We start from the raw sequence: 24,966 nt of genomic DNA, 5'->3' as shown, positions 1-24,966 counted from the left end.
AATACAAATCACAAGCATTTACTCAAGTTTATACTGACAGATTCAAAGATCCTGATACAGGAAACTCTGGTTTTGCTTTCTGAATTGGGTTGAGAAGAACATTGTGCAATTTTTCAATTAATACAGTGGAACTGTTGACAGTCAATACGGCATTGCAAAGGTCAGAGGACCTAAGAGTGGAAAGAGCAATAATGTGTTCAGAGTCTCACTCTCATTTAATGCCCCTTAAATCACCTACTTCAAGTACCAGCCAAGATAATGACCACAAAACAATAGAAACTTTGCATAGATTTGAGAAGACTGATTAAGATCATTTGAGTGTCAGTGCATAGAGGAATAAAAGGTAATGAAATAGTTGATAAATTTGCAAAATAGGGAGCATCACATGAAGCCATAATGCAAATAGCAGGTCAGTGACTAAAGGGATTATTTAAAAAAGCATGTTATGAAGGAAAGTCCGCAAACTTGAGAGGCATCACAGACAGACAGGCGTCTTCTTTAATAAATGAAAAATAAGAGCATTGAAGAAGGAAACATGGTTGGACATACAAGGTTAAACAAGACATTCCAGTTAATTAAAAAAAAACAGCAGTCAGGGAATAAACACCAGAGAAAGGGAGTGACTAAAGCAGAGTCTTCCTGAGTGGAGGAGAAATGTTGTTGTGAGAAATGTACTAACTGGAGCAGGAGGCAGTGGACTTTGTGTCAGGCTCCAGCACAGAAGGTGGCGGTAATGCATCTGAAACGCTCGTGCTACCCGCCGTGGCGCAGAGGAAGAGGAGGCGGAAGAAGAGGCAGCAGTAGAAACCGTAGAAGAAGACGAAGAGCTGCACGTGTTGTTTTGGTGAACGTCCTCGAGCTGTGAGTTTTTTTCCCTACTGAGGTGGTTTAAATCCGTGTTTCAATCTGAAATAAAACCCGAGCGCCGAACATGGGGAAGAAACTCAAAACAGGAAAAACCAGGAAGGATAAATTCTACCACCTCGCCAAAGAAACAGGTACGGATCTGCGAGCGCTGAGCGCTGGGCTTCATGTCACACTTTAGCTCGCCGCTGGCAAATTTCAGAGGAGACTGTTTTAATTCTGTGTTGTGTCCGTGTTTCTTTCTTTTACCAGGTTATCGCTCTCGGTCGTCTTTCAAACTCATTCAGCTCAATCGTAAGTTCCAGTTCCTGCAGAAGGCCAGAGCTCTGATCGACCTGTGCGCTGCTCCCGGCGGATGGTAAGCAGGAGTTTAACCGCTGCTGTGGAATGTCAGGTCCTCGCGGCGGATTAGAACCAGAAAGAGGGGAGTCTTGGCTGTGCATATGAGTTGGTCAGAACACAGTGAAAGGCTGTAGAAACTGTACAGCTGAAGAAGTGCCAGGTTTTGGCAGCCATCGTGTGATTAAGGAACTGTTTCATTATATTTATTTTCCATTGTAACGCAGTCGAGATCGTACGGTGCCATATGGCTTTTGAGGCAAAACCAGTTGTGAATGTTGTGATGTAGATCATTCTAGCAAATACACCTTTATCAGCCAGTTTATTTTATGTTGAAGAGATTTCAAATTTGAAGGAAAAATGGTCCTCTTTAATCAGATGTTTGTGGCAGGTATATGTATACATTTGCTTTCACACATGATGTGCAGATTCCAGTAAAGTGATGGATTGTTTGTTTCCAGGTTGCAGGTGGCTTCTAAGTTCATGCCTGTTTCCAGTCTTATCATTGGTGAGTATATTGTCAATACACACATCAACATATCCCCCAAAATCTCAAGTTGTTCTAAGCCTTGTCCCACATCTTAACATTAATACCTTACTCTCCTTCTCAGGTGTTGATCTTGTCCCCATTAAACCCATCCCCAATGTGGTGGCACTGCAGGAGGACATCACTACTGACAAATGCAGACAGGTGTGGAATTTGTTATTTACAAATGTGGGACAACAAGCCTGGTGGCATGTAAAGCTAGACTGTGCAGCACAACAATTAAGTCAAATTCACAAGTATATGAGTGTGTACTGATGTTAAACTTAATACTGTCTGTCTTTCTGCAGGCTCTCAAGAAAGAGCTTCAAACCTGGAAAGTTGATGTCGTGTTAAATGATGGAGCCCCGAATGTGGGCGCAAACTGGCAACATGATGCTTTCTCACAAGGTGAAGCATTTCATGCAGGGAATTTGACAGATACTGTGTTTTACTGACTTCATTTTCTCTTGAAGGACTTTCTCATCAGCACTGTGATCTGGACCAGAGTTCACTTCAGGGACTTTCTTGAAAAGTCCGCTTTGTTTGGGAATGCGTCAAAGCTCCCCAGAACTCTGATGCAGCTCAAGCAAGTGAACTCTGGTCCTCTTGAAAACTTGGATCACTGTTCACTTCAAGCAGACTTTCCAACAGATGTAACGAAAGGATGTGATGTGAAGCGCAATGCATTTTGGGTCATTAAAGAAAAAACAGCATCACAAATCAGAGGAAGCAGATACACAAAATACCCTAAGAGTTGGAAATTATCTGGCAGGAAGACGTGGAGTGGTGAAGAATTGCAGGCGCTGAATGCTATCTGGTCAGACGAGTATATATCATGGCTGCTTGTTTCCAGCTGCCAGGCTGGGATTTCAGTCTGGACCTGTCAATGAGCTGCGTTTGTTCATAGTCAGGCTTTACTTCTTCTCTGGTCGGTGTTTGTTTCGGGCAACAGGGCCTCCAAACGAGCGGCTGTTATAATTGCATAACATTGTCTGGACAGTTTGGTGCAGTGTGAACACAGACCAGATTGTTTTTTAGATAAAACGTTCAGGGGAAAAAGAAATATTGAGGTTATGTCATATATCACCATTTTCAGAAAAATATCAAGATATAAATTTTGTGCCATATCGATAAGTCCTACTCACACACCAGTGATGCTGTGTGTATACAAGTATTCACTTTATTTAGTGCCTGCTCTTGTTTTTTTTTTTTTTTGCGGATACACTGCCAACCTAATGTGTAAATGTCTCTCTTATGCAGCTCATCTGACCCTCATGGCTCTGAAGCTGGCCTGTGAGTTTCTGAACAAAGGAGGCACTTTTGTCACAAAGGTTTTCCGCTCCAAAGACTACCAGCCGCTGCTCTGGATCTTCCAGCAGTTCTTCAAGAAGGTTCAAGCCACCAAGCCACAGGCATCCAGGAACGAGTCTGCTGAGATTTTTGTCATCTGTCAGGGTCAGTGGCCAATGTGAAGGATTACAATAGCTAATTAGTTGCTTATAGGAAAGTTAAAATAAATGCTGGGGTTAATATAAGTTGGCATTGCATTAAAACATTTCAAGACGATCCCCATCAGCCTGTAACACTTGAGTGATTGTCGTGGAAGTTAATATGAAATCAGACTAATGTCCATTTTCCTCTGTTTTTTGTTAGCTGGTGATGTCAGTTTGTAGCCAAACTTAAGATGAAAATGCTTCTTTTAACTTGGCGGCTTTCTTACTAGTTCATGGTGGGCAAAGCATTAGTTGTGTACAGTGCTGTTTCTTGTGTAGTGTTTGCAGTACTGTAGTATTGCCAGGCATCAGTGAAGAACAAGGAGGCCGTTACTGTTGTGAAATAACAATATGGTTTTTCCTTCGGTGACAAGCCAATAAACGCTTTAGATTTAAATACATTCCATATATTTTAAGATCTTTTAAAAAAAGAAAATCTTCTTTCTTTCTTTTTTTCCAGGATTTGTTGCTCCAGACAAAATTGACAGTAAATTCTTTGATCCAAAACATGCGTTCAAAGAAGTGGACGTGCAGGCCAAGACTGTGAAGGATCTGATTCCCGTCAAGAAACCAAAGGCATGTTTTTATATTGCTGATGTGTTGCATCTCACACAGACATATTGCCGAGTTTGCATTGAAGTGACCAGGATCTGAGCTAGATTGTTATTTTGATTATTGGACTAACAATTATTCTTGTGTTCCAGGCGGAGGGATACACAGACGGTGATCTGACCCTTTACCACAGTTTTACAGTAACGGCTTTTCTGAAAGCTGAAAACCCTGTTGATTTCCTCGGAAAAGCCAGCGAGGTGAGATTTCTTTATTTGTTTTAAAAGAAAGCCTTCTGATATTTTAGCTGATTTAAAAACGGCTTGATGTTTGGACATCAGAGTCCAAAGTTGTGTGTATGAAATTACATTTGGTAGAAGTCACTGAGTGAGAGAAGAGAAAATTCCAGTGGTGTTCTTTGCTCTGTCCTGTCGTCTAGATTACCTTCGATAATCCAGACCTGGAGTCTCACCCGAACACCAGTGATGAAATCAAGGAGTGTTGTCGAGACATCAAAGTCCTGGGACGCAAAGAGCTGCGGTAAGCCAGCTATCATTTGTCATGTTAAGCCACAAATATTGTGGCAAAAAAAGTTACTGATGTTGATTGCTTTTATTCTACATTGAATGCATAAGGCTTTGAGAAGGTGCTGATTGTGCAGTGTGAGGTCTCTACAAGTTTACATGTTTTCTTTGAAATTATACGATATGTAGTCTTTATCTATTTTTCTGTCTGTTCACTCACCTTTGTAGGCTTCTGCTTAACTGGAGGACCAAGCTGAGGAGATATTTGGCCAAGAAGTTAAAGGAGGAAGCCAAACAGCTTGACCAGGAAATCAGGTAGACTCAGTTTTTACACCAGTCCTGAAACTAAAAATGTATCATAGATTAACACCCCTCTTCCTATTTTAAGCTTATCGTCTGATGAAGAAATGGGTGATTCAGAGGATGAATCAGATAAGAAAAGAGGAAAAAAAGATTCTGAAAATGAGGAGGAAGAAGATGAAGTGGAGAAAAAACTGGCTGAACTGAAAGCTGCAGAGGTGGCTGAGCTCAAACGGTACAACACCTTCTACTTGTCAACAGTGAATTTGTTTTACTCTTTTTCTTGAATTTTCTGTTGTCAGTTAAATGTGTATATTGTTTGGTGTGAGATGATAGCCAATGGGAAATGACACAGACTGTGGTGTTTGGCCAGGAAAAAGAGGAAAATTCTTAAAGAGCAGAGGAAGCAGAGAGAAAGAGTCGAGCTGAAGATGGACCTACCAGGAGTCTCCATCGCAAACACTGAGGACACGTGTTTATTTTCTCTGTGCACCGTCAAAAAGCAAAAGGTGAAAGCCCGATGCGCCTCGCTGAAACCCTGATAACAAACACTTGTTAGATTTCCTTGGCCTTGATTGCTGTTTGAATTAACACATATCGTGCAAGTTAAACGTTCCTTTTGTTCTGCCCATCAGGTATTGACTGATTTGTCCAAAGGAGACATGAAGGTAGCAGACACCCTGGTAGACGGAGAGGATGACCTTCACCTCTCTGAGGAAGAGGATGATGAAGCAGATGAAATGTCCCTGGCCTCCGATTTAGATGAGGATGACTTGAATGAAGTGAAACAGAGAGAAGAAGAACTGAACAAGAAAATACCAAAGAAAAAGTAAGTCCTGATTCAACTGGGTCTGCTCTGAATGAACTCGGTGTTCTTGACAAACACGCTGTGCAGAGATCCACCAATCACCATCGTTCTTAATCATTCTGCTGAAGCAGAACACACCCCTGCACATGCAGCGCTGTTTTTCTTTTTAATCAAAATAAATATTGCAGGGTTACAAAAAAATAACGGCAGTTTTTTCCGATATTGTTCAGCCCAAAATAAAAAACTGAAAAGATGTTAATCTGTCATATTGTTGAGACTTGAGGAAGGATAAGTGACCCCTGGGTTGTCAGCTCTTCTGACAGAGCTGAGTCTCCATGCTCTTTTTGAAATATGCCTGTTTCGCATGAAGCCTCATTCTCAAAAGTGTAAATTTCAACCAGCTAGCTTTTTATTTTTGTGATCACAAAAAAATCTCAGCATGATACAAGTCAGTTCAGTGCTTCGAAAAAAAAAAATTACGGATTAATTTACAGTCATGAGGCTTATTTATATCGACTTGTTTTAGAGTCAAGTTTGCCGAGGCTGAGGGGGATGACGAAGGGCAGGACAGTGGCTTGCTGGTGGAACTTGAAGGAAAAGATGAGAAGGAGGAGCGAGAGACCAACCTGTGGTTCAGCAAGGTTTGTATTTTGAGTGTTTGTCTTCCGATTTGCTAACCTGCTTCCATCTACACATGGCATCTTCTTCCTTCGTTGTGCCTCCTAATATTGTGACGCCTGCATTTCTGCCGCCCTGCAGGGCATCTTTTCTGAGATTGACTTGGAGGGAGATGCAGAGAATGAGCTGAAACAGACTGAGCTGCTTCAGAGCAAAAAATCAGGTAATTGGTCCTTTCTTTTCGTTTTTCTCAAATATTCAGATGAAGTTTGCTTTTTAAATTAATTTTCAGAACTTAAAAAAACAACAGAACAGTTTTGCTTTATTGAGGACCCTCATTTAAAAAACAGATCTGTGAAAATAATACGCTTTGTTGGTTTCTATAAAAAGGCAAAAAGAGAAAAGCTGCGGAGGAAGAGGAGGAGGAAGAAGAGGAGGTTATGAAGCCAAAAGCAGCTGCTCCTGCCCCAGTAGAGGAAGAAAAGGCGGGACCGTCCCAGAAAGCTGTGGAAGAGAGTGACAGCGACTCAGATGACAGCAGCGATGACGAACAGTAAGCCCTCAACAGAACTTAATTTTATATTACTGATCAAATTTAAATTAAGATATGTTACCTAATTGAATCATCCACCATTGAATGTTTTTTTTTAATTCATGTTGTAAATTTAACTGTTTATTTCCTGTTAAATTGACGGTGTTAAAATCAGTGCCTTAAATGAACATTAAACAAAGTGATGAATTAATGTGTTCCTTTTTTCCAGAGAAATTACCAAAATGAAGAAGGCAAAGGGGGCTGGTTTGCTATCAGGAGAGACTGATAATGACAACTTCCAGGTTGTGCCAGTTGAAAGCACAAGTAAGTATGAGAAAAGATCATATTTCATTTAAACTTACTGCTGTGTCGTGATCATCAGAACTTAAATGTCAGAAGGATTTCAGCAGCTAAATTTTATTTATGCGCTGAATCTAAGAACTTCACAGTTCTGCAGCTTATGTAGCGTTTATCTGGGCTCACTTCAGGTAAGAAAGCCAGGATTCTAAATGCAGAGGGCTTGGCACTTGGAGCAATGATTGCAACTTCCAAGAAAAGAGCTCGAGACCTGGTGGACAGCTCCTTTCACAGGTATGTGTGTCAAACAGTCTGATGGCTAACCATCTGATGGAAGCCTGATGCTGTTGATTCTTTTTGTAAGCTCCTTCAATACAGTATCAAAAACATTGTTGTGAGCGCGGGAATCACGAAGTGCTATTGCATAGCTACGCAGAACGCTGACTGTGCCGCCCTGCAGGTTTGCTAGCTCCGATGAGCCGTGGGAGGTGCCTGAATGGTTCCTCAATGATGAACGTAAACACCGAAGGAAGTCAGTGCCTGTCACTAAAGAGATGGTGGAGGAGTACAAGCAAAAATGGAGAGAGATTGATGCCCGGCCCATCAAACGCGTTGCTGAGGCCAAGGCCAGAAAGAAGAGAAAGGTAAAGACTAAATAAAATAAAAAAAAAAAAAAAAATCATTGTGTTCTATGCCAAAGGATGAGTTTACAGTAGCAACATTATGCTCTTCTAAAAGTGACAGGTGATCACACTAAATATTGATTTTTTTTTTCATGGCATTGTTTTATGCGTGATGGACTGTTGGACAGTTGGAATTGTTCAGTTATGGTCATTAGATGAAAAAGCAAAGTTTTGCCTATAAACTTGATTATTTCATTGTATGTGTGTGTTTCTTTTTTAGATGCTTAAGAAGATGGAGCAAGCCAAGAAGAAAGCAGAGGCAGTTGTCAACACAGTGGACATTTCTGAGAGGGAGAAGATGGCCCAGCTCAAGAGGTAATGCTGCATGTAATTGAAACTGCAACTAAAAGAGTGGCTAATTTATCAAGAATATAACAAAAAATATTTGGTTGTTGTCTCTTTCTGTTTGCTCAGCATTTACAAAAAAGCGGGCCTGGGTAAAGAAAAAAGAGAAGTCACATATGTTGTGACCAAAAAAGGAGCTGGCAAGAAGGTAAGGCGCCCTGCTGGAGTCAAGGGAGTCTTCAAAGTCGTGGACAGTCGCATGAAGAAGGACATGCGAGGACTGCAGAAGAAAGAGCAACGTGCTAAAGGGGGAAAAGGAAAAGGGAAGGGAAGACAATCTAAGGGTGGCAAAGGGGGAGTGAAGGGCGGCAAAGGGCGAAAAGGAAAATAAATTGCTACATTTTCAAAGTCCTGTCTGACTAATTTTTGACTTTCCTGTCCTCATGTTGCAGACAAGTGCTTTTTGGCTCTTAATAAACTGAGGTGCTTTGGTTATAACTAATTTTCACATGGATTATTAACTGTTGTCTCTGACACAATTCCCTGTTTTCATCACCTTGGCTGTAGTTTTGCAAAACTACAGTGTCCTTTGTTCAGAGGCTTTTCATGATGTGTGATGTTTGGTTCATGTCTTCCTGAAGACAGAAAATTCAGAAAAACGGATCACTTTCATTTGATCTGTAAATGATATTCAAGTTTTTGTTCAGTCATGTAAATATATGCCTTTTAATAAATGTCTTAAGCTATAATCCATGTTTTCTCATTTGTTCAACCATTTGGACTGGTGTGCGTCACTCACATGACATTTTATTTTATTGAAACTCACCAGTGAGATACCTGATATTTCAGGTGAGAGCGACTTTAAATTTTCTGATGATGGGCTGCTGAAGTTACTGTGCAAGCACTGAAACAAAGTTATAGGCTCACTGCTGATTAACAGAGTTGGTATTTGACACGTCCACATTCAGATCTTCATGTGAGCGCTGACTAAAAAAACATGTTTCAAATGCATTATAGATACAGTCTCATGCGCCCTCACTCATACTTGGATTCAAGCACAGGGAAATACATTAGACAGCAAGTACTGAAAGTAGATGATCTACTGTGGTACCCACAACTACAAAATGCCAGCAAGAAAAGAAAGCAATCATGTTTGATGATTTATGGAGTTATAAACAATGAGGTGAGGAGAATGGAAGAACATTAAGACTATTGAATCGATAATTATACGTGGAAGTAAATGTCACTGCACAAAATGATATGGTTAAACACTATGAAGACGGCAGACTGAGTGTTGTATTATGACTCCCATCACCCGAATTACCATCTGAGAGGAGAATAGATGCTCTGACTTGGGGAATCTAAGAAGGAAATATGAAGCTGTTGCAGTTCTTATTTTTTTAATCTAAACTCTTCAATAAAGCAGTCCTTTGTATGTCTCATGTTGATCAAATTAAGCAGAATGACTAAATGATTGAACAAAACTGCAGATATCAACAATGGCCCTGTCTTTGCAGCAAGACAGTATATTTTGGTGTTTGTTTCATATATTTAAATGTCTTTTTTTTCTGTTCCATTTGTGTATGTTTGAATTTATGCAAATCTCACAGGCATGTTTTTTGGACTGTGTAGAAGGTGACTGGACTACCCAGAGGAAATTAACACTCACACAGGGAGACCATGCAAACTCCACACTGAGGGGCCAGGTCAGTATTTGAACCCATGACCTCCTGGCTGTGCAGTGAGAGGGCAACCCCCTTTCCACCTGAAGGCTCAGTTCATACAATAATAAAACATATGACTGCTTTGCTGATTTTACTGTCATATCTATCACTAACATTGATGCTTTGTTTTGTGCCATTGCTGCTTTCATTTTCAAATTAAGTTAATTAAAAACTAATTAAGTAAATTAGAAAAAAGATTTTCAGACAGAATTCAGTGGCAGTCTTAGACATCTAAAATGTAATAGTTGTTTTATCAAATATTAAATGTTCTATATCTATTTCGAAATTAAGAAATTATTGTATTATTATTGTGTATTAATTACTGTGGACTGTAATAGAAACAACACAACAAAGAAATACATTTCCCATGAAGCCTTGCGAAATGCAGCCACGCCGTACACGTTTTTTTTTTATTTCAATGCTCTGATTGGCCAGTGCTCTAAGTTTGCTTTATGATTGGGTGAATTTCTGAAAAAAAATCTGAAATGAGCTAATCAGTGTTGAAGTAAGGCGGGCCATACTGGCGTCACGAACGAGGAAAAACCCTTCTCTAAACCAGGGTTTCCTAAGTGTGTAATGTTTAGGAAAGCAAGATTCGTGACTTTGTTTTGTTAAAAAAAAAAAAAAAAAGCATCTAATAGTAAATATGTGATCACATCCTACCTATACCGGAATAATTGAGTGTGAATGTTTTCGCTACCTTCGAACCGGAACCACAAAGCCAGCTTAGGATTTCCTGTCGGACTTTCACTTCAGCTGCACCACAGTTTGGTGTCGCCTGTTCTTCGGAAGCTTGTACAATCTGTTATAAAGGATGCTGCTCATCTTCGTGGCTTTCAGCCTGTGGCTGCCTGTCCTGGGCCAGCAGGGGGGCGACGAGTGGCTGGACCCCTATGATATGATCAACTACGATGCGAGTACAAAGACCATGAGGAAGTCCTCCCAGGCGAGTGCCTTTGTTTACTTATCCGTTTTTGACCCGTGAGCACGTCGCTGTGTCACAGCACCTGTATTTATATGAGTGTTTCTGTCACAGACAACGAACTATGACAACGTTGCCACCAAAAGAAGAGAGTACACCCAGGACTCAGACCAGGCAGAGCTGCTGTCCTGTACCAGACAGGTGGCGGAGCTGCAGAGGCGGGTGAGAAACGTGGTGTTGTTGACAAGTAGGACAGATACACTCAGGACATCTCCTCGTACAGTTACTGGAATTATCGAAAGTAAAACTACTTTTCAGTTCTCGGGCCACTTATAACTCGGTTAGATTTTTTGTTTCAGTGTGATCTGAAGTGTGGACATAATTTTGTTAATTTGAATTGTGGTGAAGAAACAGTCCCCATATTAGTTTTTCCTAAGGGACAACTAATTTCAAGTGTGCCAAGCCAAGAACCTGAACATACATTTCCTTTTTAGTGCACCTTGATTCATGTGCAGATTATGTTGTTGCTGTTATTATTATCATTATTATTGGCAGTGGCAGAAGCAGCAGTGTTAATTTAGGCACAAAACTCTCAATCTGAGAAGCTCCCACAAGAAAAGAAATCACACTGTAAACAAAATAAGTCCAAAAACAAACGATTTAATAACCTAAATGCTTATTTAAAACACCCATACATCCATCAACACACTGAAACATATATATTTTTAAAGATCTCAAACCAATGTGTGTACAACTTTACCTTCAGTGCTCATACAAAGCCCGAACAACAGCACTTAACATGAAAACGGAAAATCCACAGATAGATCACATTCCTTCAACCCATTTGTTTTGTAACCTTTGAAATATGTGGTTAAATGCAACAGTTAATTTTTTAAAAAATGTGCATATAAGAGCATATCGGGGTATAAATTCAAAATAATAGTAATTTCTTAGTGCTATTATCGCTTTATGAACATATTATATGAATGCTCATTCACTAATCAATGAGAGAAGTGACAGCACTGGGAGGAGGCTATGCTTCTAATATTGGATTCTGCTTCTCTTTTATTGTCATCATTGTGTTTATTGTTTTACTGTTTTTTATTTATTTATTTTTTTACTTGCACACCAGCTTTTAGGTTTTCTTGTCTGTTTATGTTCAGCACTTTGTTGCAACAGTGGCTGTTTTAAAGTGCTTCATAAATGAAGTTGAGTTGAGAGATTTTAGCTGTATTGTGTTGTGGCAATCCTGAGTCACTGTCCAAGGTGAGCATTGGATAATCTGTTTCTCTCCTGGATTTTGATGAAGTTCATTGATGAGAATGATGACTCACATGTGTATGTGGAGGGGAACGTTGTGAGTAGGAGTGTTGAAATAGCTGGGGAATTTTTGAATCAAGCTTGGAGAACCATGTTCCAAAAGCCACTCACCTCAATGTACCTGTGTTGTACTTTGAGCAAATCAGATGCATCCTCAAGAACCAAATCTGAAGAGCTGCCTCATCAACAAAAGGCCACAGCTTTTTGGCATCTGCAGTCCACTGACCTTCTGTAGGGGAGGATGGCACTTGAGCGTTTGGGGGGTATAAAAGTTTTTTTCCCAGCCAATCAGAAACATCTCCCTTAGATGTTGAAAGTGCAACTTTCTCCCCTGAATATCTTTCTCCAAAAATTTTACTTTTGCCCAGAAAACTTTAACTACCTTGTACATGTCCGCAACAGTGTAGTTCTTGCCTTGTGGTTGCAGATTAATGCAAATTAGATGAGACCTGATGTCACACTGAAAGAAAAAACATCCCATCATCTCAGAAATATTTTACATTTCTGGGATTGTCGACTTTGCTGTTTGGATAAAAAGGATGTCAGTTCATCATGCAGTTTGCACACCCTCTTCAACACACATATTAAAAAAATGTTGATGTGCAAATTCAACTCCAGTCATATGAGATAAAAAGAAACAAAACATTTAGTACGTCAAAAAAATAACACAAATATTTGCTCATGCTGATTGGAGACCTGAGAGCGGATATGGTACATTTAATGTTCTCGAACAGAATACTCTGCTTTGATACATTTCTTTTAGGAAGTTTTGATTTTATTTTTCTGAAAAGAGAGTGAATTCAATCATTCAGGTGTCACAAATAATCTGATTTGTTTTAATACAGGTTGAGGACCTAAAGAAGACAACCCCTCATTTCTCTCAGCAGTCTACCTGCAATCCAGTATTTAAGAGATTCCTCAACAGACTCCTAAAAGAAATTTCGAGAGTTGGTGTGGTATGTGATCATTCTCTCATTTTGCTTTTAAATTATTGAATTCTCTAATTTGAAATTACATCATAAGTAATTTTACTCACAGATAGTGTCATGAATGCAGTAAATATCATCATTAAAAATGTGTTTGTGGTTTAATTGTGTGTTTGTCCACTTTTCTCTGCAGCCCAGTGACTCCACTGATGTTTTTTATGATGCCAAAATCAAACTCTCCAAACAAGCTATCACAGAGATTCAGGCTCTTCTGGAGGGCGAAGACCGCTGGAGAACAGGAGCGCTCGATAATGCCATCAGCCAAATCCTGGTTGACCTGAAGCCACATGATCACATCGCCTGGAAGTGGCGTTTTGAGGACACCTTTGGTGTGGAGCTAGACACAGTATTAAAAGTGCGTATAATTCCTTCCATAATGTCCATAATATACTTTTGTTGTTTTATTGGAGGAAACAAGCTCAGTTTGTTGTACCACAGGCTCAACACAGGGGCCTCATTTATAAAACAATGCATAGGATACATACTAAAAGTGTCCGTGTGTCCAAAAGCCAAGAATTGTTTGCAAAAAATTATAGAACTTATCAAACTGTGTGCACGCACCTTTGCCTTATAAATCACAGTTGGTTTGGAAAGTTGCGCTGGTGGATTCTGATCATATACTCTGCCTGCTGATCAATGAACTTTTGTGCTCAATCGTAGCAGAGAAGATAGTTTGGTGGTGGGATCGGAATCAGTAATGAAAGAAGAAGGTAAAATGCAATGGTAGACCCACACCGCTGCACAGCAAAACGGCCTCCATCCTTGGAAAGTGTTAGAGAGGGAAGGAGACCACAGCAGAGTGGTCTCCTTCCACTGAAATAACAGTTTTATCTGTTTATCAAATGTATAAATGAAATATTTCATTAGGGGCTTGAGGAAAGGCTCAGTGGACTGATGTGTCCTCAGAAGCGGTGGGAGACGAGAAGGACAACATTCGAATGGAAAATATATTTGTCAATATATGAGTTGAAATGCATTGCAATATTTAGCAAAATATGCAAATAATTGCTGATTTCAGTAAATTGCAATTTATTAGAAAATAAAAATATTAAATCTTATCTATGGAAATATATTGCATATTTTCCAAAATGCTGCAATATACTTTTGTTTCACAAGAGTAGCAGGCTGATCTCCAAGCAACATGATAGTTTTTTTTTCTCCCAGTTAAATAGAAGGAGAAGACATTTTCAGGCAGTACAATTTGGGCAACACTTAACGTACACGATATCACAGGTTTTATTTAGGTAGAAAGCTGGTTTGTAAACGCAGCGTTCCTGAAGCAGGGAAACTGTTGATCAGGAAACTTCTTTGGCATGACACTGGCAAAGCCTGTCCTGGCAACGCGGCTCTTCAGACCAGTGCGTACAGAGTCCGGGTCTCCTGACCGGCACTATGCTGCAGAAGCAGGGGAACCATCACTTCAGTCAATAAAGTCACAGATGAACTCTGACAAATATATAAAGTCATGATGAGTAGTGTGTCTTGTCATGTCTGAATGTACAGCTGAATTAAAGATGCTGTTAAAAAATGAGACAGGCTTGCAGTCTTATTATAAAAGCTGTGTGAATCTTCCACGGAGCCTTGAAAATCCGGTATGTGATGAAATTGAACATATGAGATCAATCTGGCTTCAATTCTCTTGCTCATTATCTGTGAGTTGGGTTCTCCTGTGTCCAAAATGTCTGCGCACAAGGGTTAGCATTGACGTACTCGCCTTCTCCCGTCAACTTAATGCTTTAAAAATCCAGCATTTGCATATAAAGTGGCACATGCCTCTTTCAGGCCCAATTTTGTGTGAAAGCAGTGTTTATAATTGGGGCCCCTGATCTTTTTGAATGTATTTGCGACACGTATGAGAAGCTTGTGTGTAAATATTCAACAGGACAGCTGAACTGTGACGATGTTTTAACCCTGTCCCTTTTCCTACACACTGTGACTCTAGAATTTAAAGACACTTGAGCAAAACTAAACATGTGTATACTGTAAATAAGACATCTGAGTGGCTCAGAATGCTCACTTCCATAAGACTTTCAATCATTTCAAGCTATGCATTAGTGATTTTCAATCTTTTACTTGTGTATGTTTCCTTTGATATAGATGGGAGTGGCTGTGCTGATTATGGTGGCCATCATGTGCACTCAGATGTGGTCCACAGTCTCCTGGTTTGTGCAGTTCAGTCGACTGTTCGCTGTGTGCTTCTTCCTCAGCATCATCTGGAACTGGTTTTATCTGTACAAGGTGAGGACGATCTCTTGTGCGTCGACCACCTTTCAGGTGTTTTTACACAGCTGTGAACACAACACTCACACTGTGGTTGTTGCTGTGCAGTCGGTCTACTCTGTTCTGACGGGCTGGCCTCAGAGCAGCTCCAGTTGAATTCTGGTGAGGTGGGACTATGGTGGGCATGAAAGCATCTGACCTGGGACCTTGGGTGTGCAGCAAATGCTTCCTGTACTCACACCAGATAGAACAACTACAAAGAAAGCTGTATTTTGTAATCCTGTGTTTTCATGAGTTGCATTATACATTTTTCCATGAACATGGTTGCGATCAAACATAGTGGAAAAAAAAAAATGCCAACAACTGTGGTCAAACTGGAGCCAAAGCAGCACTCAGGGCTTCATCAGTATTTTCTCTGATAGCTTCATAAACACCAATAAACTTGTAAGAATAGTGATATACAGTATATACTTTTTTTTAGCAAACGCACCGTTTGTACGAATGTACACAAAAGCCTGGAATATTTATGTGGCCTGTATTTAAGTATTCGATGCTTTTAATTGCGCCATGTTGTGGCCATGTGGACATGACGCTTGCCCTGTATTTACGGTCACGGGTCATGAAATCTAATGTTTTGGCAGATGACATGGCCTTTTGAGCAGAACAGGAAACAGGTGTGACCGCAGACAACGTAAACTACAGTGTATCAACTTGAACATTGGTTGCTGTGCTGAATGATGGTGAAATCACTCTTAGTTATTTTGTCCTTACAATAGTACAAAAGACTACTGAGGTTGTTTTTTGTTTCATTAATTTGAATTTCAATCTTTTAATTTGTAGATTGCCTTTGCTGAGCACCAAAGCAAGATTGTGAAGATGGACACTTTCAATGAAAAGTGCACTGGAGTGAAAAAAATTGACTGGAGTGACAGTTTGAAAGGTAAGACAACAGCAGGCATGAATGCACATGATTAAATATTATGAGATCTGTGGGAGGGGAAAAAAACTCTCCCTGCTTGGAGCATCCCGTTAATGTTTGCTGAAGCCATGATGTAGACTTTTTGTTGTTTTTATTAATTGCAATTTAATATGCAGCTTTTGGGGTGCAGCAGCTCACAAGACATAAATGGGAATATCTGTAAGAATGATTTTTTAGTGATCACAGTCCTTTTGAGTTTTGTGTGGCAGTGGAAATTTGTGTTTAATTTCAAATTTATGTTGTGAGTCAAATACAGTGCCAACAATTTCAACCTTTTGATTGTGAAATACTTTTTCTCCTGGTATATTCTTGTTCTGCCTAAAATCAATGATGACCTCCTTGTTTTTTTTTTCTTTTTTTTTTTAATATATTTCAATCCAAGGAGTTGTCTTAGTGCCATTTAACAAATGCAGGTTATGCCTGACTGTGTAAATATGATAAAAAGCAAAGGTGACAGGAGGACATAACACTGAGGCAAGCCTGTGTTAGAAAACCTGCTGCTGGACATGTGTCCCTTCATCGACACTCACTTTATTGATTTAAGTTCCTTTGTTCTACGCACCCAATTAAAACCTCAGATCTGCCTCTTCTCTCAGCCTCACTCTACCTCCAACCAAAATAACCATCATGGGGTCCAGAGCTTTCAGCCGCTCGGCTCTCCCACCTCTGGAATTAACTCCCCCCCCCAACATGAGAAACAGCCAGTGTCTGGAGTCTCTTATGCAAATGCATAAATGTTTTTTGTTTACGTATGTGTTTAATTGTTTGAATGCCTTTTGTTTATTGTTCAGTGACATTTGGTGACCTGAAAAATGCTGATAAATAAAATGAGTTGTTATTTGTTGCCCAAGAAAACGTTGGGATAAAAGAGTCGACACACAGAACATGATATAAGATAAAATTCTATCAGTCGATTCATTTATGTCTTCAGCAGTTTTAAGATGGCAATCATGGCTACTAGACTACCCAAGTCACAAGCTGTGAAGCCACTGAAGGTGTTTTATTGAACTTTTTCATGAATTGTGAAAATTACTGTTGTCTGCTCCTGCCAACTCCTAATCCTGACAATCAGTGAGAGGCACAACAAAGGTCAAAGGTTTTTATTCGTCAGTCCTTCGTACAGGGTTCAAGAAATGAGATATTGTACTCCTAGGTTAAATGCAATGTGGAATAAATCAGGGAATGAGAGAAAAAAAAAGAAGAAGAAACAATCAAATATGCCACATAGTTCATATGTGTTTTCACACATGCAACAGAAACGGCTCCCATCACGGTTCAGTGGCCGTAGAATCAAATAAGTGTTGAAACTGAATTAAGTTACTCGAACATATCTTGTAAGAATGTAAACGAGTGGTTGTCAGTGTCAGCTTTTCAATTTGTTGGTCTTTGTGTTTAAAAGTTCTGTAAAATGATTTTCCAAGTATTAAATCCATTGATTTTGCTGATTTTTGTTTCTGTTCCCATCCAGAGTTGTTTAGAAGCACATTAACTCTTCAGGATGACCCTTGTAAAATGTATTATGAAGTCCTTTATATCAACCCGATTCTGCTGGTGCCTCCAACCAAGGTAGGTCCCTGTGGTACCCTGAGAACTAATGTTTGGACTAACATTGTGTAGTGGATTCACTTAAAGTATGTGGGCCAGCCATCCATCGTTATTTGACTTACGGCTACAGGGTGTCGGAGCTGATCCCAGCTGAGACAATCACGCACTTTTCCCAAAACATACACACGGAGAGAACATGCAGATTTCACTCAGATAGCCTCAAGGTCCAATTTGCACTAAGAAAAGTATAGCTCTGGCAAAAAACTAAAAAAAAAAACCCCTAACCACTTCACCTTTGCCAGTCCCTTTAAAAACAAATTGATTAATTGAAATGTCCATTGACATGTAAAATCATTATTCAGGAGAGCTTTGAAACCTTGCATAGAAAAAAAATCCTTACATCAATGAACACAGCGGTTAAAATGTTTGTGGAGACGTAATCCCATATTTTATTTTCACCAAGCTTTTTCGTGCCAATCTGCAATCTGAGCAAGTGTCTCTGTTCAGGCGATGTCCGTCACCATCACAACCTTCATCACTGAGCCGATGAAGCACTTCGGCCAGGGCATCAGTGAGTTTCTGCGAGCTCTACTCAAAGATCTGCCCATCACCCTCCAGATTCCCGTCCTTTTCACCATCATTTTCTCCATTGTGGTAAGGACCTTAACTGTCCAATTATTACGTTTTTTTTTTTTTTTTTTAAGCAGGCGGTGCTTCTCTGGACTGGTGTGTGTTCTTTGTTATTTTTTTCCCCCGCAGGTGTGCATGTATGGAAGTGTGCAGTCGGCCTTTCAGTATGGCATCATGGCACCTCTGCGCCGTCCTCGAAGGGATCCTCCTCCACCGGAGCTGGATCAGCGACCGCCTCCTCCCCTGAGGAATGAGCACCAAAACCAGTCGGCAGGGGGAGATTTGCCTCCACTAGCAGGTGAACGTCCAGCTCTGCCACAGCGTGATCCAGGCCACGGAGCTGCGGAGGCCAGATCACGCAGGAATCTAGTCCATCAGAGGAGGCCCAACAAGGTGCAGACCAGCGTTCCCGTGAAGACGCTACGACCCGTTGACCCTCTGTACAGCGAGGATGAGACGGATGCTGCGCATCGTGAGGAGAATCCAGAGGTGGAAGAAGATCTTTACAGATCATTAGGTGAAGAAAACCAACAGGAGGCTGCAGAGGTGCTCGAAACACCCACTGTTGGAAAGGCTGCTAAAAGCGCCTCTCCGACGAAAACTAAACCTGCTGAGTCAGATTCATCCAGATCAGAGAAAAAGCCATTAAAAGAAAATGATAAACTTTCTCAAGATGAACTCAGAAGAGACAGTACAGTAGCCACATCTCAGCCAGCAGAGAAACAGCCATCGCATGTTGATATTCAGGTAAGCACAATATGAAGATTGCACTGTTTTCTTGTCCAAAGCCTGATGTTTTGAGTCCCATCTCATCTGAGTTGTTCCCAGTGGAGGTTGCGCACGTTGTGTGGCAGATGGGTCTGCGTGTGTGTGCGTGTGTGTGCACACATATCACCAGTGACCCCAATGATTTAGCCTTTTTAGACTGCTTAAGCCATGAAATGTCCTCTGAACGTCATTCCTCTCTCCTATTCTACCTGCTTGGACTGATTAAGGATCGTGTTAGTAGGGTCAGTATTTGGAGGGTTATTATGAAAATTATTTTACTTTAAAATCGTACTTCAGAAACTTCAAACTGGGTTCAATGGATGATAAACATACTGAAATATGTGATGACAACAACTTCATCAAAATAACAAAAGAATTATATAAGATTAAAAAAAATACATTTGATCTTATGTCTGGTCAGATGTTATATTTTAACCAGCTGTTCTTTAAGACTAAGCTGGAAGATTTCAGATGAAATTTTGTGTGTGCCATTCGCTCACTGCCAACTAATACCCACTCAGTACTGCTAAGTAAATTCAATAACTCTACCATTGTGTGTCTGAGACAGAGAGTATGATATGTAATTGTTATAATAGTTCAAAAATATGTTTTAAAAAGATGCATTAATAGTGAATAAGTACCATTAAAAGTTTAAACAAGTATTAATGTACCAGTAGTAATGATAAGCTATGAATAAAGTATCAGTTGAAGTGAAAAATATCAGTAAAGTTAAATTAAAGTGAAGAAATGATGAAAAAGTATCAAAATGCTACCATTAAAAGTAAAAAAAAAAAAAAAAAAAAATCAATAAGTTGCCATTGGAACACATGTTCAAATTTTTGCTCAAAGCTTGCAAGTTTTGCTTTAAATTCTTTCAAAGTAAGAATGTGGTTGCAGTGGTAGCAATACCTGTTTATGTGTGCTTGGGCGTGCGCGTGTGTGTGTGTGTGTGAGAATATGAATATTTTGTCTGATATGTCTGTTATTATCCCCCTCAGGACCCTGCAGCCAAGACGTCCTCCATCTCAGTGGCGCCTGTTGAAACTGTTGGCGTTCCTGTTCATGAGATGAATTCGACCTGAGCGGAGTGAACTACGTTTACGCTGATCAAATCAGCAACATTAGCATGGTTGGTTTTCGGGAATTGTGGACTTTTTCTGTGGACCATGATGGGTGCTAACTGCACTCCATGTACCAACCAACACTTTCTATATATTATTTGAAAGTAATTATTTTGAAGCTGAAAACTCTCAGATGAATCTGCTTAATTTCGTTTACAAGGACATAAACTGTTCAGTCAAACAGCAGCCAAAGTAAAACCAATACCAGGACAGCGTGACTTATGGAAAACAGCAGTGTTCTCCCACTCTGGTGTTTTAGTGTCTTTGTAATGTTGACTTTAAGAAACAATCATGGTCTGTCAGGGATGTCTGGTTAATTTTGGCGGTGAAGATCCTGTAAACTTTAATGTTTCTAATTTACAGTACAGATCAAGAGACTTACAGTGTTACTGTAACATCACATGTTTGCTTGTTTTCTGTGAAGAGTGTCAAATAAGACCTGCAGTCACATACAACATGTCTTATCCCTGCAGGACATACAAAGACAAAACGAACACTTTTTACAGGCCTTTTGCATACTCGAGTCGGCACACACTAAACAACACTGCTGTATAGTGTTGCTTTTTATTTGAGGTTTGTGCATTCATGTGTTTCAGTGTGACAAAGGAAATAAAATTTTAATTGTCCGACTCTGTTGCGCGGCCCTGCACAAGGTGAGTATCTACACAGCAAAAACTGGAGTGTTGAAATTTCAGGGTTAAATTTTCTGAGTTTATTTAAGCTCCTAGAATGTTATTTTGCAGAAGAGAAGTGGGGTAGGATCTGGTCAGTACATGGATAGGAGACTGTAAGGGTGAATGTAGTGTGAGAGTGATTGGTGGTGGCCGAAGGGTTCGATGGTGCAGTTTGGCAGCCTTGTTTCCATCAGTCCACCCCAGGGCAGCTGTGCTTACAGACGGAGCTTACCACCATTGAGTATGGAATGATGAGCATTGCCATTGTAAAGCAAATTTGAGGGTCCAGAAAAGCTCTACATAAAACTAATACATTATCATCGTTTGACAGAGTTGATCACATGGATGCAGTTTTGTACTATCAGTGTTACTTTGACTCTGTGGAGTCATCTTAGCTGTCTGTGGTGAAACGTACTCTGCCTTCTCCTCAAGTAGCAGCATCCCTGAATGGGCCAGCCGGTAAAGAAAATGAGTCGAATATAATCAAATCTTTTTTGAACGAGTTTTTTCAGCAGTTATAAGTGTAGACAACATGACACGAGTTATAAAAGCAAACCACCAGAATATATGGTGAGGAAAAAATATCTCAACAGTGTTACTTCTTAATTTAGCTGTTTATAGAGTTTATGGTGTAACTCTGGCACAGTCTTAAATGCTTAAGTGTTTCCAAAGTGTTAATTTAAATGTCAAAAGTGTGAAGCAATATAAACCCAAAGAAAGTGCAGAAATCAACTCTGTGGGAGTGAATTCAGCACTCGGGTTTTTGCTGTGTACTCACCGGTTTGTGCGTTAACTTTAATGCTGTTTAAAACAGCAAAAATGCTTGTTTTAAAAATGTGTTTGTTGCAGATCCTGTGTTCATGTGATGAACATAAACTTTTTGTCATTTATTTAAAGTAATTCTTTTTTTTTTTTTGGAATTTAAGATTTTAATTAAAATATTTTGCATTCCTCCCATTTGTGAACAGAGAATTATCATCTTTGTAATAAATAATGACCGAAAACTGAATGTCTTTTTTTTTGTTTTTTGTTTTTTTGTTTTAAGAGAATGTTCTAAAAGCATGTCACTCACATTTCATGCTTGATTTCCTCCAGATTGCTGTGTTTACATTTCAGACAGGCATTTTCTGCAATGGATGAAATTTTTAACAGTATTCATCTGAAACTTGGCCACTCATCACTTGACGGAATGAATGTCAGTGACATTTCCACAGCTTATTTTACATAATTTTCACAGCCAGGTGTGCACACAACGGGATGTTTGGAAAAAATGAAAGAGAAATAAAGTTAACCAAATCTAGTGTTCTGTGTGAAGCTGACTCAAGTACGTCATGATTAATGCAAATCAATTAATATTTCTTTTTCTTTTATTTTTTTGAAAAGGAAAGCCAATCCATCCTTCCATCCGTCTTCGACCGTTTATCCGGGACCGGGTTTCGGGGGCAGCAGTCTCAGCAGAGATGCCCAGACTTCCCTGTCCCCAGACTCTTCCTCCAGCTCCTCTGGGAGGATCCCAAAGCGTTCCCAGGCCAATAGAGAGACATAGTCTCTCCAGCGTGTCCTGGGTCTTCCCTGGGGTCTTCTCCCGGTGGGACATGCCCGGAACACCTCCCCAGGGAGGCGTCCAGGAGGCATCCTAAAGAGGTATCCGAGCCACCTCAGCTGGCCCCTCTCGATGTGGAGGAGTAGCGACTCTACTCCAAGCTCCTCCCTGGTGACTGAGCTCCTCACCCTATCTCTAAGGGAGCGCCCAGCCACCCTACGGAGGAAGCTCATGTCAGCCGTTTGTATCCGGGATCTTGTCCTTTTGGTCATGACCCAAAGCTCATGACCATAGATGAGGGTGGGAACGTAGATTGACCGGTAAATCAAGAGCTTCGCTTTTCGGCTCAGCTCCTTCTTCACCACAACAGACCGATACAACGACTGCATCACTGCAGCCGCTGCACCGATCCGCCTGTCAATCTCACGCTCCATCCGTCCCCCACTGTGTGCAAGACCTCAAGATACTTAAACTCCTCCACTTTGGCCAGAGTCTCTCCACCGACCTGGAGGGGGCAGACCACCTTCTTCCAGTCGAGGACCATGGCCTCGGATTTGGAGGTACTGATCCTCATCCCTGTCGCTTCACACTCGGCTGTGAACTGCACCAGTGCATGCTGTAGGTCCGGGTTCGATGGAGCCAACAGGACAACATCATCTGCAAAAAGCAAAGATGAAATCCTGTGGTTCCCAAAACGGACCCTCGCCGGCCCCTGGCTGCACCTAGAAATTCTGTCCATAAAGATTGTGAACAGAATCGGTGACAGAGGGCAGCCCTGTCGGAGTCCAACATGCACCGGGAACAGGTCCGACTTACTGCCGGCTATGCGGACCAGACTCCTACTCCAGTCAGAGACCGGACGGTCCTTAACAAGGGGCCCTGGACGCCGTATTCCCGGAGCACCCCCTACAAGGCACCACGAAGGACGTGGTCGAATGCCTTCTCCAAATCCACAAAACACATGCGGACTGGTTGGGCAAACTCGCACAAACCCTCGAGCACCCTATGGAGGGTATATAGAGCTGATCCAGTGTTCAGCGAAAAGAAAAGCCCTGAACAGGAAATGGAATGAGAGGATACCTGGTCTCACCATCATGACCTTTACTGTCATGAATCTCATGTTGTTGTTTACCTACATACCTGGACGTCTCACCTCACAAGGACGCTGTGAGCCCAGAGGTTGGAAAAACGAACTTGGGATCAGAAGTCAGCAGGTTTGAATCCCACAACTGATGGGTGACTTCTTTACCCCTACCAGCTTCCTGGCTGCTGCACACAAAAGCTCCCTGAAATGGTTAAACGTAGAGGAGACATCCTCTTAGCCATCTCCAAATGATCTAACAATGGCATTAAATGAAAAAAAAAAAATACAAACAAACCTAGAATAAAACAAAATGTTATTGATCTTATGAAACTTGAAATCATAATCAACTGGAATTTGGCACTCAGAGAGCGCAGACCTCCGCCACAGGTCAAATCAGTCACCAAGTCGCACCGCATGCCGCACGCCCCCTGTCAGCGGGCCTGCCCAACTATGTGAAAGACTGCCCTATCTCTCAATGATAAAGAATCCTTTAAAAAATTCCTGGATCCAGACAGTGATCTGGATCATCACCAAAATTGAATGGAATCTAAGTTAGCCCAAGACGCACCTTTCCACAAAGTTTCATTGCAATCCGTCCTTTACTTTTTCCGTAATGTTGCTAACAAACCAACCAACCAACCAACATGATTCCATAACCTCCTGGAGGAGGTAATAAATGAACTATGGAAATAATAATAAAAAAAAACATGTCAGACAATGTGAAGTAGGAGAGAGTAAAATATGCTCTATAATTAAAAGCATTTTAGTTATTTTAAGAGCAACAGTAAAACTACAATAAAATCTGGCAAGATTGCTTCACCATGGCTTTAGTTGTCCTAACTTGAGTTGTTTTGACAAGTTGTTTAATTTGTACAATAAAACAAAGATTAGACTCAAACTTTGTTCCTGATTTTCTGAGATGTATTCCCTCAGAGTGCATGTAAATTTCCAAGTTTCCCTTGGCTTCGGGACAAATAAAATGTCAATCATGTCCAAGTTGAGCTGCAGAAAATTTTCTGCTACTCGTGATTTATTGTCAAACGTACATTTAAAAATGATTAACTGAAATACAACTGCACAACTGAGAAACGTTTTCTTCTCACGACAAGTGGAAAGGTAAAAATTTGAAAAAGAGGGGCCAAAGATCAACCCTTAAGGCACACCACATTTAAGATCCCACCATAGAATTCCTGTTTGAGGGTTATGAGTCAGAGACTGACCAAGCGCCGATCTCAATTTAAACAAATGAGGTGATCTCTTATATAGCTGATTTAGATCCCTGGGACTTAAAACTTGTGCAAATCCAAACTGCACCTGAAATCATTTATCCTCTCTCTCTCTCTCTCTCTCTCTCTCTCTCTCTCTCTCTCTCTCTCTCTCTCTCGCTCTCTCTCTTAAAATCAGATGGATGTTTTTCCATAAACATTATTCATTAATAAAAAAAAGTTATTAATGTGAATTAAAAACAAGTCTCTTTAAATGTTGGCTTTACAACGGCAAGCTCATCTTCTAGTACACCAATGGCAGAAATGCACCACTCTTAAAAAAAAAAAAAAAAAGAAAAATAAACAGACTTGCTTGGACAAAAACAAGACTCCAATAATAAATTACATTCAAGAAAGAGGATTGAAC

The 24,966-nt window shown here is 40.5% G+C and overlaps 2 protein-coding genes across 2 annotated transcripts; both read left to right on the top strand.

Annotated features, from left to right (window-relative positions):
* Window positions 1-806: 806 nt before the first annotated feature.
* Window positions 807-8,561, top strand: ftsj3 (FtsJ RNA 2'-O-methyltransferase 3). Its single transcript, XM_030083741.1, has 21 exons — window positions 807-998; window positions 1,117-1,222; window positions 1,665-1,711; window positions 1,815-1,894; window positions 2,038-2,137; window positions 2,990-3,184; window positions 3,683-3,798; window positions 3,927-4,031; window positions 4,211-4,311; window positions 4,524-4,610; window positions 4,684-4,830; window positions 4,969-5,104; window positions 5,231-5,424; window positions 5,930-6,044; window positions 6,163-6,244; window positions 6,412-6,574; window positions 6,783-6,877; window positions 7,042-7,144; window positions 7,311-7,494; window positions 7,754-7,848; window positions 7,948-8,561. The coding sequence occupies exons 1-21, from the start codon at window positions 932-934 to the stop codon at window positions 8,207-8,209; spliced, it is 2,580 nt and encodes an 859-aa protein (XP_029939601.1). The 5' UTR covers window positions 807-931; the 3' UTR covers window positions 8,210-8,561.
* A 1,732-nt stretch (window positions 8,562-10,293) lies between these two features.
* Window positions 10,294-21,714, top strand: clcc1 (chloride channel CLIC-like 1). Its single transcript, XM_030083992.1, has 10 exons — window positions 10,294-10,488; window positions 10,579-10,686; window positions 12,630-12,740; window positions 12,904-13,125; window positions 14,868-15,008; window positions 15,831-15,930; window positions 17,438-17,535; window positions 18,022-18,168; window positions 18,274-18,891; window positions 19,911-21,714. Exons 1-10 carry the CDS (start codon window positions 10,357-10,359, stop codon window positions 19,992-19,994), a joined length of 1,761 nt encoding a protein of 586 aa, XP_029939852.1. The 5' UTR covers window positions 10,294-10,356; the 3' UTR covers window positions 19,995-21,714.
* Window positions 21,715-24,966: the final 3,252 nt, after the last annotated feature.

The sequence above is a fragment of the Salarias fasciatus genome, chromosome 23 (genome assembly GCF_902148845.1).
Source record: "Salarias fasciatus chromosome 23, fSalaFa1.1, whole genome shotgun sequence".
NCBI classification, from domain to species: domain Eukaryota; kingdom Metazoa; phylum Chordata; class Actinopteri; order Blenniiformes; family Blenniidae; genus Salarias; species Salarias fasciatus.
This window is presented reverse-complemented; position numbering and strand designations above follow the sequence as displayed.